The sequence below is a fragment of the Astatotilapia calliptera genome, chromosome 2 (assembly GCF_900246225.1).
Source record: "Astatotilapia calliptera chromosome 2, fAstCal1.2, whole genome shotgun sequence".
Taxonomy (NCBI): Eukaryota; Metazoa; Chordata; class Actinopteri; order Cichliformes; family Cichlidae; genus Astatotilapia; species Astatotilapia calliptera.
This window is the reverse complement of record NC_039303.1, coordinates 35,761,583-35,775,595: the sequence shown is the minus strand read 5'-3', so window position 1 is coordinate 35,775,595 and position 14,013 is coordinate 35,761,583. Positions and strand designations below refer to the sequence as shown.

The following is a 14,013-nucleotide window of genomic DNA, read 5'->3' as shown; positions in this document are numbered from 1 at the left end:
TGAATAAATTTGGGGAGCTAATGAGGAAGGAAGCTTTGTGAGGAACTGGAAAAGGGCACATCTTCCTCTCTTTTCCTCTGAAAAAAGGAGGTGGAAAAGTCGCTGTGGTCAATTTTATTAACTTGGCTGACCTTCACACAAACAATTAACATTTACAGAAAACGCAGCCCCTCCCATTATCTTCCTCATCTCCATCTTTATCTTTAACTTCACTACCAGCAGGATTGTTTTTTCTTTTGCGAAGAAATTTATAAGACAATTGTAGATTGATGGACAACCCGCTGCATGTATTTTATAGACAGTAGCAAGGATATGTTGGCAATACTGCAGAAATTTGGATATCTTTTATTCGTTATCAGGTTTAGTAATTGGCTAAGGGCCACCATTCTCACAGTAATAAACCAACAGTGAGCAGTAACTGCGTGACATTATCTTGTCATTGTTGTATGAGTCCATCAGCAAACCACTGTGCACTGAGTAAAATCTGTTCCTATAAATCTGTTAAAAAAAAGTGTGTATTCATTTATGTATACTAAACAAAACTAGACAATCCACTAACTGGGTCACAGAGCCTGGACCAAGTCTAAACCTAAGCAGCAGGTGAGTCCAAAAACAAACAAATAGCAGTTCTGGTCACCGGCCACGGGACAAGCGGCACTTCACTGGGAACTGCCAGAGGCGACGGGACTCCTCAGGCAGCTTGGTTTGAGGTTGTCAACAGACGCGACGGAGAACCTTGGGCTTGGGCAGAACAGGACCAAGTGGCGGAGCACAGACCTCTGGCTGGGACAAAACATGCTGTGCCACAGATGAATGAGGTCCACACGGCGTGGGCACCTCTGGGTAGGACAAGGCAGACGGTGCAGAGAGCTCTGGCTGGGCCTGCACAGGGCACACAGCAGGCTCTGGATAAGCTACCATTCTCATTCTGGAAAAACATATGGCTGAACACCAGTCATCCCCACCTATGGAACAGCTACAGGTGCAGAAGTGGACTGGGTCTCAGCTGCCCTCGCCCTGGAAACTGGTGCAGGGACCCACCGGACATCAGCTGCTTCCACCTGAGGAACTGGTACAGGTCCAGAGGTGGACTGGGTCCCAGCTGGCTTTAGCCTGGGAACAGGGACTGCTGCAGGGGCCAACTGGACACCAGCCACTCCCACCCGAGGAACAGGTATGGGTGCGGGAGAGAGCTATGTCCAACCCGCTGGGGGAACTGGAATAGGGCCCAAGTCACAGGTGGAAAAACTCAACCAGTTTCAAAAGCACAACAGTCTTTGTATTTATGAATTGAATGATACAGGTTGGGGAGCAAAAACAGTCTTTTGATAGTCCAGCACACATTCACAGTAAACAGTCTTCAAAGAGGATAATTCAGGGTCCTCAGAAGTGACTGGTTCAGGGAAATAAACTGTGAAGTGACTTTAGAGTCGCTAGCCCAGCCTCTTTGCAGACTTTAGTGGGTCAGCTACATGATGCACACATTTAATGTTGGTCGCTTTTGAAGCAAAAGAAACAGTCTTAGATTTTGATGGGCTAGTGGTACACTGAACAGTCATTAGGTCCTTTGCATAGCAAACAACAGTTTTTGACTTACCGTGAACACGAGGGAAAAGGTCTTTCTCACTCACAGGGAATTGCTCTGCAAAAGAAGAGCAGCGACCATGGGAGCCTAGCATCTTCTTGCTCCGACTGCCCCCGACTCAAAACCTTCAGCGAGCCACACAGCGGCATTGAGGTGGAAATGCCAAGCATTTCAGCTCGTCTCCCTTGGAACATGAGGAGACACAATATATACAAGGAAGGAGGAAACAGAGCAGAGCGGAAACACCTGGGGAACACAGCTGAACATAGTCCGACTGATGAGACGGGAAGCAGAACAGAACATAATGCACCCAGGACGAAGGACTGACAAAATAAGACAGGAAGCACGAGAGACGCACACAGACTGACTACATACAGAGGGTGAGGGCGAGAGCATAGAGGAACCAGATAGACACATAGGGACATGACTGGGGTAACAGAGGCAAATAAACATGGAGACAAGACTAACTGCACAGGGAGACACCTATAATTAACACAGAAAACTAGACACAAGAGGATGGGAAACACTAAGGAAGGACTTGCTCTTACACAATGTATAACAGAAGAAGACTAAATATGCCAAGGGAATGGCTACAAGAAACAATAATGAAATTAACCAAGCGTAGAATTCATAATAAAAAAATCTAGAAAATCCACTAACTCAGAACGCTGGGTCACAGACCCAGGACCATGACAAGTAACCAAAGTTCATGTGTTACTTTGAGGCTTGTATGCTGCTTAATATGAATAAATGTTGTTGATACCAAGCGTAGTATTATGTCTTTGTGCTGATAGCTACAACAGCAATCGGGGTCATTGTAGGAAGAAAAAAACGAGGTAGTAGTGTAATATTCAAGAAAAAATAACAATGAACAATAAAAAAACAAATCTCAAAGAATAAAATCATGAGTGTATTAGAAAAAAGCCAAAAACGTTTTCACAGTCCTGGCCACTTGTATGTTTGGACTTTCTATTGATCAAGTTTCTTCTATCAGTGTTTCGGATTTGTCCAAATCTTGTATTATAGTTGAATGAAGAAACACATTTTAGACCCTGTTTTCTGCTCTTAATACCAGTTCAGTTTTATCAACCCCTGCTGTGGTTACTTGCTTTCATTAAGAAATATTCTGCTTAAGTTATTACGACATATAAACTATTTCGTTGTTATGATGCTCATAGTTCTTTTTCTCTTGCATTTCCAAATTGATGTTGATTATTCATAGTACTGTGTTTTTGGTTGTTGGTTGGTGTTGAGGAAAATACAAAGCACTCTAGTGGTATCAAGTAGTGAAGTAGAGTAGAAAGTACAAGTAGAGTATCAAGTAGAAATACATTTTACTAAAATTTTACCTACTTACTGTATAGTCTTCACGTAGACCTGGATCTCATCTGCAGGTTGACTTGTTAGGAAAGGCATGTGTCCATGAGGCAACATGTGCAGTTTTTCAAACTATTTACTAACCTAGTAAACTAAATAGGAACACAATAGTGTGAGTCCAAGCAAAGAGCTGTTGTGGACTTTTTTCTCATCTTTTTGTGTAAGCTAAACTGTCCTCCGTGTCTGTGCAATGATTTTCATGTTGATGTGGAGAGAAAATTACATTTGCATTAACAGTAGCTCTGTTGTTGTGGTGTGTGCGTGTGTGTGTGTGCGTGTCTGTGTGTGTGTGTGTGTGTGTGTGTGTGTGTGTTCTTCCATTTCTAGAACCTGATAAAGAACCTGCCAGAGCAGAAAGAGCTGAATGCGCTAGCAGAACTAAAGGGTGAATATGAGGAGCTTGTGGAGTCAGAGCAGTTTGGCATTGTGGTGAGTATAATTTTCTGGTGCCCGCTGCCTCCCGGATTCCAACAAGAAAACAGACTACACAATCACATTCCCTGTATGTTATAGTCAAATATTTGCAAGCACACACTGTTTAAAAATTGAATTTTTACTTCATTACACACTCACTTTTTTGGGGAGCTGCTTGGTTTGGACACTGGTAGCTTATGACAAGGATTTTTAGAAAAAAGCAAAACTTCCAAATGACAGAGGCTGTAGTTGAAAGCGTCCTTTTGACTTGAGCAAAGAACAGTTCAATCATTTTTGATTAGAATTCTGCATCAAGAACTTACTGAATGCCATATTTTGACATCAGCTGTCAATGTTGTCTCATGATAAAATCCTACCCTGAGGCTACCAATGCTGTCTGTAATAAAGTCCTTTGAAAGGTACGCAGTTGACATCAGTTGGCTTGGTGATCTTTCCCAATCCTCTAATCAATTTACCATAACAGCCAAATTTCTGTCTTTTGCAGTGGTAAGATAAATAAAGTTATAGTCAGCCTTTTCTTATCACAACTTCACAAAGTAATCTTCATGTCTAGCACTCAGAAGAACTATAATTGTTTGATCGGAGTACGCATACACATATAAAGATACGTAAGACATATGAAGAGCTTTGTCCTATTTTATTGTTCTTTTTTGTAATTCACAAATTGCCACAGACCTTTCAGAGACTTTCGTAACCACGAATCACCTTTGAACAGACTGAAATAAACAAACAAATAAATACAGATAAATATACACAAAATCAGCTTTGGACTTGTCCTCTAATTGAAACAGATGCTACTGAGGATGACCGACAAAGTCAGGTTAAATTGTTTTACTGTAAATCTATTCTAGGAGATGGAAAGTACATCATCAAGCTACTCTGACCTTTCCACTTAGTTACAGCTATAATGACTTTTTAATTAACTGCTCTCGCCATCCACTTACCAAGTGAAAACCCAGCACTTTAGGCAACTGTAAAAGAAAGTGTTCTTTAAAGGTAACTTTACAACAAGACACAGAGGTACATTATACAGGTCTACAAAAGACATGCTAGAGCTAAATGTTAGACCTCGGGCTCACAGCTATATGTTACATTACACTATTTATCTCTTTACTTGTCTGTGTCTTTTGGAAGATGTAATGAAGCAGAGGGTGGCAAGTTTCCCTCATGATCTCACCAATGTTGTGATCGTACGCTGCCCCGCTGATGAAGTAGCGCCTCATTGTAGAGATATTCAGTTCCCCTGGGAAATAAGCTATGTTCAGGCTTTTCTCTACCAAAGCTGTCACCAATACGCTTGCTTTCAGTGTGTAAGTTGTACTTATTGTAGACAAATCATTTCAAGTAAGAGAGAGAGAAGGAATGTGTGTGCATGTGTTTGTGATGGAGAGTAAGTGACTGAGTGTGTATAGCTGTGCCTGCAAGGAATTAAGGTAGAGGGGATTATGGGTATGTATTGCTATATATCGTATGTGTTTCTTGTTTGTTTTTCACCTGATTAGTATTTCTACTGCATTGGAACATATTGTGTTTCATATTATTTAAGACAAAATCTGTTTAATAGATTTCTGTGTGAACGTGGAACTTGTTTATGGTAGATTTGCAGTTTATTGCAGCAGTATTACACTTGAGCTTGAACACGATGGTGATAGCGAGGTGCTATAGCTTTATAGGATTTCTGTACTTCTTTTCTTTTTTTTGCTTGTTCATTTTATGAAAATGTAGTGTACAGTATGAACCCACAATGTTTTGTCAAATATCTCTTAGATTGTGGATAGTGCTACTTCACTGAAATCTGTAATGATTAGATTCAGAAAGCCTTTTTGCTTTGATGCTGATGATCTGCACACACACACACACACACACACACACACACACACACACACACACACACATATATATATATATATATATATATATATATATATATATATATATATATATATATAGTTGTAGGTTATTTGTCTAACGAGTGCTCTGGCATGCAAGTGCAGTTTGCTTGTCAAGTAAGCCACAAATTGCTTCCAATCAGCAAAGTTTTGCTACTTACTTAATACATATACATTTATTGAGGGTAACTCACCCAGATAATGAGCTCATTGGGTTGTGTGTCGTGACGCATTATTTTTCACATGAAAATTGTGTGCCTGTCAAAAATCTGCTCATTTGTTAATTAGCTGAAATGAAAACAAAAAAGTTTCATTATTGCATAATAATGGAATTAAGAATATTTTCCTAACACACAATATGGGTATTTATATTTGAAGATCTGTGGCAATGAGTATTTATTTGCTTCCACTATGACAAACCCAGGATGATTTTACAAAAGTAGGTGTACAAAGAAAGTGCTTGTTTGATTTTTTTTCTCTTTTTTTTTACACATAAATGCCACTTACATTCTTTCTTTATGTTGTCACCTCAGATGAGTTCGGTAAAACTCCTACGGCCACGTCTCAACGGCATTCTGTTCAAGCTGACGTTTGAGGAGCAGGTGAATAACATCCGGCCCGACATCATGAATGTGACATTTGCTTGTGAGGAGGTGAAGAAGAGTGAAGGTTTGAGCAAACTCCTGGAGTTGGTTTTGCTGGTTGGCAATTACATGAATGCCGGCTCAAGAAACGCCCAAACCTTCGGTTTCAACGTCAGCTTCCTTTGCAAGGTAACGTAAACAGCACACATTTAAAAAAACAAAACATGTTGGTTAAATGTCTAAAATGAGAACAGAAATGAAAATGAAAGGTGAAATTTAGTAACTGTAACTGTATCACGTGATTTTCAGCTAAAGGATGGCAGATTTATAAGAACATAAGGGAGTTAACTAATTAATTCAGAATCATTAAATCAGCATTTTTTCACAGTTTCGTCATATTTTAACATTAAAGATGATTCAAAATGTATTGATCTGATTTTACGTTTTAAGTGATCCCAATTTGTACAAAAAGTCAGTACCCCCGATGTTTATGCTGCACTTCTCCTCCAAGTTAGTAGCGGCCAGGTAGTTTTTTGCATACTTGCTGACAGACAAACAAACAGCAACATTTTCCCTCCACCTCAGCTTTCACCTTGGAGGAGGAAAAATGTTTCAATAGACAAAATAACACAAACACTGGGAGGTATGAAGCTGCCAGCAAAGGCTACATCTGTGTTCACTGCCAGGTAAAATCACAGCATCCAAAGGTGTGAAAGAGAAGACTGGCAGCCATGCACACACACTTACAAAAGCACAACAAAGCCATCAGCCCCACAGCCGAAACAGCTAGGGTTAGTCATGATACCATGAGTTGAAGTACATTTGTTATTGTACATGATTGATTGACATAAGTACCGTATTTCCCGGACTACAAAGCGCACCTGAATATTAGCCGCACAAGCTAAAATCAGGGGAAAATACATTAGCCGCACCTGACTAAAAGCTGCAGGTGTTTCAATGTTGACTTATCATATGTAAGAGAATATGCACAAAGCGAATCAGGAAAGAGATGGCTGTTTGGAGACACACCCCTTTTATTAATATTTTGAAAAACAAGTTATGGGTACATATTTGCATAACTTTTTAGGTATATGTACAAGTAGTGGTAATTACAAGTACGAAACATGTACTGTGCTTCATGAATGAGTAACAAATGTAGTACATAACAGTAACCTTCAGCACACCAGAAAAATAGATTCGGACTACCTTTTAGGCTCAGGTGCAGTGACACAGCTTTAACAAGAAGAAAAGTCAGTCATTCACCATCTTTCTCTTCTTCCTGCGCACTAAAACCACCAAAGTCCTCTTCTCCAGTGTCGGAAACGAACAGGCTCAGGGTGGCTTCGTCATCCACTCTCAGCTTCTTTCCTTCGTTGTCACTTTCAAAACCAAAGAAATCCTCATTGTCAGTGTCAGAGTCGAACACCCTCTGAAGGGCCGTGGCGGTGTCCTCCTCTCCATCATGCAGCAGTCCAGCCCTTCGAAATCCGTTGGTGATCGTGGATGTTTTCACACTTTTCCACGCTGTCAGATTCCACCGGTGGAGTTGAGCATAACTTGCTTTTCGCAAGTTTATCGCCGCTCATCATCCACGCCTCCCGCTGAACACGTAGCACTACTTTGAAGTTTGTTTTTCCCGTTACTTCGTACGGCACTACGTTGCCTGGCGGACGGACATGTGACCAACATACCACTCTTGAACCCCGATCTTTCGCCAGGCAACGTAGTGCCGTACAACAGCGGAACAAACAAAACAAATCGTCTTACGATATCACAACAATCATGGACAATCCATAGAAAAGCCGCACCTGACTAAAAGCTGCAGGGTTCAAAGCTTGTGCAAAAAGTAGCGGCTTATAGCCCGACAATTACGGTAATCACCCAATATTTTAGGCTAAAATGGAACAATATCGCAATATCTATAATAATATATAAATTTAGTTAAATACAGACACCTATATACAGACTTTCTGCACCTCTGTGAATGCACTCTAATAGCTTCTAATTTGCTTTTCTTTGTCGTTTCTAAAATGTCCTGATCTGTTTTTGTTTGTTATGCAACTAAAGTCACCTTTTTAAGGAGTTTTCATATTCCCAACTCAAACTCTTACATAGTAGAAGAAGGGGAAACTCTTTTCAGCTGCTCCCTTGTCACAATGGGTCACCACAGCGGGTAGTTCTGTGTGTTTGATTTGACAGATTTTTTTTTGCCGGATGCCCTTCCTGACACAGCCGCAAAGGGGATTTGTCTCTCTGGCTAGAAGTGAATCAGCAACCTTTTGTTTACCAAAAAAATTGGTAATCTACTAAAATATCGAACCACTAATGATTCTGTACTTACGCAAAAACCAAAAGTACGGAACAAAAGAAACACGCTGACATATATTACACACATAAATGCATAAAAGAAGGAACAAAGACTCCAACCAAACATTCTCTTTGTTTTTCTTGCTTTAATGTAGGTTTATCTGATAATAAACTAATAAAATAGTTACTGGGGGATGTTTAGAGAATGGACAAACCTCCCCTTAATACCGCCTGTGGTTAGCAATCTTGCACTGGTGAAAAACAATCAAATAATATTTCAAATATATGTTTTGGGCATTTTGTTCTGTTTAGTTTCATTTTTTGGTCAAACTACTGTTTGCTAGCTGTGTTTCAGCTTTAACCTCCTGGGACCTGCGTCCACATATGTGGACATCACATTTTGGGTTATTTAGACCAAAATACTGAATTTTGCTCTACAAGGGCCTGATATCCACTTACGAGGACATTATACTGCTACTGTTCTATCAAAATTTTAAACGAATATCCTCATATTTGGCTCTGATTTTTCTTAAAAACAAAAATAAGGTAAAAAAAAAAAAAAATCTGGTAATTCTTTGTTTTTACATTCATCGGGCTCCAATATGACCAAATATCAAAGAGAAATTAAAAATGCTGCTGTGGAAGAGTTCAGGTCTTAGGAGGTTAAAAAAAATAGAAAAAATTTAAAAACAAAAATAGAGCTGATGCATTCTGATGATCTCTCACTTCATATGATTTTTTTAATATTAGACAACTATGCATGAGTTATAAAGCCACCCCATTCTGCATGTATCTGAAGTTAGCAATCCTCCATATTTCTTGTACAGCGAGAGCTTTTCTATGGTGGATGCAGTGTACTGTACTTTTGGTATTCCTGCAAGCTGACTAAATCAGTGTGGAATATCAGTGTAGAGCCTGGTAACCCCTCAGGGGGCTGATTGGCCATTATTGATGGACAAGGAAAAAAAGTCTGCTTTCTCACTTTAGTCAATCAAGTAAATGGCCTCCTAGGTGGCAGGTCCAGGGTACCTAATGGGCTCATCATGGAGGAGGTTGATGATGGGAATAAGCAGCAAGAGGAAAGGCACAGGCTGACCCACCTTCACCTTCCACCTCTTGACTCCCCTGGTTCAATCTCCTATCCTGTGGAGTACTCACTGATATCCTGGTCACATATATTAAGCAAGCTGAAATTCTGCTAAAGGGTTGCAAGAAGTTTAGTAACTGTATTGCTCAAAGAATACCTGTATTACACTAAATACTTTAAAAGCAAAATTTGACAAAGCATGGTCATTCAGACTATAGAAAGAGAATGTTTGCATCTTTAAATGTGTGTCATACGTGTATAAATACTGCATGAGTCAAAGAATATTTGTTCTTTCAAATAAAGAACACCTGGTAATGATCATGTTTGACTTAAGCTAGAGGTAACAGGATGTCTAGCAGGCGCTTGACTTGGTGGAATGGAGTCATCTACCCGACAGTTCTGACCTTGTAAAAAAATACAGTATTTCTACAGGAATTACTGTTTTTTTTATAGAATTACTAGTGTCTTTAAACACCAAAGCACAAGCATTTATATTGGAGTTGAGGAAACCTTACATTTTAGTGTAGTGTGCATTTGCAGAGCTTTTTTTTCTCAGCAGCTGCGTGTACTTTTATGTTCAAATGCCGCTTTTGCTTTTTTTCTCTGTTTCTTATGATCCAGTGTAATATTTGGTTGTATGAGTAATCATGCAATATATTTGTCTTTTGAGCTGCTCCATCTGCAGCAGTTAAATTGAGCAATCAAGGGCCGACAGTCCTCTGTTAATGTGAGGGTTCTATATTCCCACTGCCACTTTTTCTGTTATCAGTTGTTCTGTTGTTTTCATTTATTTATTTCCGATCTACATATTTAAGTGGGAACTTGTTTGCACGAGATATGTCCTGCTACTCTTAGTTCTCATGTGTATGCACTTGTGAAGGATTTCAAATCGTGTTACCTCAAATCAGGTTTTGTTATGAAAGACTGAACGACAGAACTGTTCAGAATTTGCTTTCAACAACACAGTAATGAAGCTTTTTTCAATCTGTTTCAAATGAAAAGGTTTGTCTAAAGTAGTGACATGTATTTACACAGTAGTTACTGTATTGTACGAAATATTTTATTTGGGTAGTTTAAAAAAAACGCATCTAAGATAACCGTTAAGATATCCTAGGAGACGCTCCTCAGCTTGGAGCTCTGACAGTAAAAGTCACTTTTAGTACTGACTTTCAAATATCCAGTGCAAGGCATGGACTGAGATTAAAATGGCTCTGAACTTTGACATGTGCCCAGGCACCGCACAGCCCCTGACACAGTTCTCACGATACCTCAAAGCTGCATTGACTAAAAATCCTGATGTAAAATAATGTGAAAGTAACATCAGCACCTTGGGCTTTATACAAAGTCCTTCTGCCCTTATAGAGGCCCTCAGCCGGATGTGTTACTACTACCAACGACTCCTTCTGTCTTGTAGCGTTCTCTCTTTAAAATACAGTATACTTGCAACCATACATGACTCATCTTGGAGGGTTTTCTTTGTTTGTTTGTTTTTTAATAGTAAACCATTACCAAGTACTTAACATGGCGCTGTAGTGCTTTGTTTTGTCTTTCTTTTTTTGTTTTGTTTTTTCATTTAACTCTACAATTATCATTGAAGTAGTACAATTTATTTGGATTTCTTTTTCATTTCAGTAAAGCAGCTACGTTGGGCTATCTAGGGTTTTGCTTGTTTTGGGATTCAGTCTTATTATGTCAGAGAAAATTCACCTTACAATGCTAATCGTGCTTCCAGATTCATCAGCCCCGTTGTTACAGGTGTGTGAACTCGAGCACGTAGCTGTGCTCTGCCCTTATAAATGTTTGTGAAGAAAGGGGTCCTTCTGAAAGGTTCACTGAATTTGAGTGTGGCACTGTAATAGCATGACCATTTATGAAATTTCTTCCCTCCTATCATTCCATAATGATGTGTGAGTGGTGTTATTGCAAAGTGGAAGCATTTAGGGACCACAAGCACTCAGCCATGAAGTGCACAAGAGGGCTGAGGCGCATAGTGCGTTAAAGTAGTCAGCGCACTGCTCCTCAATAACTGCGGAGTTCAAACGTCCTCTGGCGTTAACATCAGCATGAAAACTGTGCACCAGGAGACTCGTGCCATGGGTTTCCAAGGCTAAGCAGCTCCTGTATGTATAATATGGAGATCTCTCTTTCCTGATAATTCCCTTATTCTTAATAACAAATGTGCGCATCATCCCAATGTGTCCTAGATTTGTTCAAGATAAATATAGTTGTATAGGTGTACGTTGTAGCTGAGGTGGCAGAGAGGGTTGTCTAACAGCTAAAAGGTTGGTGGGTTGATACATTGGTCATCAAAGTATCCATATGCAAGATACCGATATGCTGCCACTCATGCATCTATCATCGTGTGAATGTTGAAAAAGATACTTAGCCATGGATAAAACGTTGCAAGAATATATTTGTGTGTGTGTGAATGAATGAGACTTATAGTAGAAAGTGCTTTGAGTGGGCTCAAAACATAAATCCAAGGCATAGTTGCTCTTTTTACAGTTGGAATGGTTGAAGTGCATCAGGAGCTGCACATATTTTTAGATGCATACATCTAAAAATATACAGAACTATCAATTTAACACCTTACAGACAACCACAACAAACTTTATTTATAGAGCACATTTAAAAACCAGTGGTATACCAAAGTGCTCCACATACGAGAGGGTCAGATATAAGTAAAAGAGAAAGATGAAGGCCATGGCCAAAACCAAACATGCTGGCCAGTTAATGGCAGTAAAAACACAGAAACAAAATTGATACCACAAAAGTCTGTAGTAGCGCTGCAAAGAAAGCAACTGTGTGCACAGGAAGGAATATTTAGATGCCAGACAAGAAAGAACAAACCCATTTGAGAAAAATTAAAATGATCTGCACGCTGTTTGTCTTCTGTTAAATAATTTAAACCCTAAAATATTTTTAAAGACAACATTTATATCCTCTACACGTTTACTACTGCTAGAAAATTATGGGCTCAGTAAAACACTCAATACTCTTATTTTGAAAAGATGCATATGAGTGTTATTTGTGTATAATAAATATGAAGTTGTGAATATAACGTGGCGGATAATGAGAGATGCTTTGCATGCTCTTCAGATGACAGGCAGTCTCCTGTCTCGGTGACAACCTCTACCCTGTGGGAAAAGCAAAACAAGGAGACGTGTGATAAAACAGTTAAAGTGTCCAAATACTTTAGATCGATAAGTGAACGATAGAATGATAGAACAACCTGTTGCAGAGATATTGAGGCGGTGACTTGTGACTCATATATAATCTGCCATCAAAAATATAAACGTAGACTGCTGTTTTATTGAGTCACATACTTTTGATCTAGATGCGTGTGGGTGGATAATTGAATAAACAGAATAATAAAGAATAGCTGAAGATGTACTCTTTGTTCCCATTACTGACTCTGTTACATCGAATGAACAAAAAGTCAAATTCACAGGCGTAGACGGCTGAGAAACCGCAGTGCCCACCAGCCTACAAAGCAAACAGAACACGCTGATAGACATTTATGTGTTCACCAGTTGTAATGTTACAGAGTCACAAGTGTTACCACCAGAAGGGATTTTCATGTTATCACTGTGTTAGAGACGTGTTATAATCACAAATATAAACAGTGAGGCACACATTCACATTTCAGCATGGTTTACCTCCTGGCTGCGTTTGACCAAACTCCTAAGGAAACCTTCTAAATTATTATTATTATTTTTAGAAATGACATCTATTACCAGCTACAGTCAGCGTTGACCAGATCATGTTACTTTTTAGTGATGATAATGTCTGATATCTGAAATAGAATAAACAGAATGTGTCCCTCAGTCTTGTTGAAACTGATACAATAAAGAAAAACAATACAATGCAATTTTATAGGTCTGTGATTACCCCAGATAAGGATCATTTTTTGTTGTTATTATTATTATTATTATATTTTAATTGTCTCATATTACATATTACTAATCTTGGAAGTTTCTCTTCTCTGCGCAGTAATAACAGTTTGGCAATATGACAATAAACCAATTAAATTTCCATGAAATTCAGTTGTGATTAGCGAAACGATGATTGATCCTCTTCTAATGACAACAGTGTGTGTGTTTTTGAGCTGATGTGTGACAGCGTCTCTTTGCCTGTTCTTTTCCCTACATGTGTGCGCATGAGCACACGTGTTTCCATGTCCAGCTGCAGGCTGTTTACAGGATGGATATTATCAGTATGAGTACACTGAGGTGGGCTGTGCTAATTAGCTTTCCCAGCATGCCATTCAAACAGCATAGCAATCACAGTGGGCAATGAATATGGAACAAGTTCTCTATGCACTGATGTGAAGAATCCAAGCTTCAGCTTATGAACAGACTCACACACACGTGGCAAATGCAGTACATTACTTTTGTTCAAACTTTCCTGCTCCAGCGATTTATTCTCAGGGGAGTGGGGTTATTATTTGTGTATATACTGTACATGCATATGTGTATTATTATCTGTTTCGGTTTAGTCTTCAGTAATTGGTTGCACATTTTCGGGGGGTCTCATTTATTTTACCTTCTCCCTATGTATTGTAATCAGTGTGAGTTGGAGTTCTCCAAAATTTGGGCATTTGGCTTGTTAGGAACTAATTTTGTTGAATGTACAGCAACAGCCCCCAGAGAAATCCCTCTTGTGTTTCTGAGTAAACAATTATGTTTAACATTGTCAGTGTGGCTATGGACAATAAAATATAATGTAGAGATACAACACATTGATCCC

At 39.2% G+C, this 14,013-nt stretch overlaps 1 protein-coding gene across 4 annotated transcripts in view; it reads left to right on the top strand.

The window, feature by feature from the left end:
* Window positions 1-14,013, top strand: part of diaph2 (diaphanous-related formin 2) — a 356,357-nt gene that overhangs the window by 216,103 nt on the left and 126,241 nt on the right. For all 4 annotated transcript variants that reach the window (XM_026146176.1, XM_026146184.1, XM_026146200.1 and 1 more), the window contains exons 23-24: window positions 3,290-3,391; window positions 5,820-6,059. In XM_026146176.1, coding sequence (XP_026001961.1) covers window positions 3,290-3,391; window positions 5,820-6,059 — 342 coding nt within the window. The remainder of the gene's footprint in view (window positions 1-3,289; window positions 3,392-5,819; window positions 6,060-14,013) is intronic.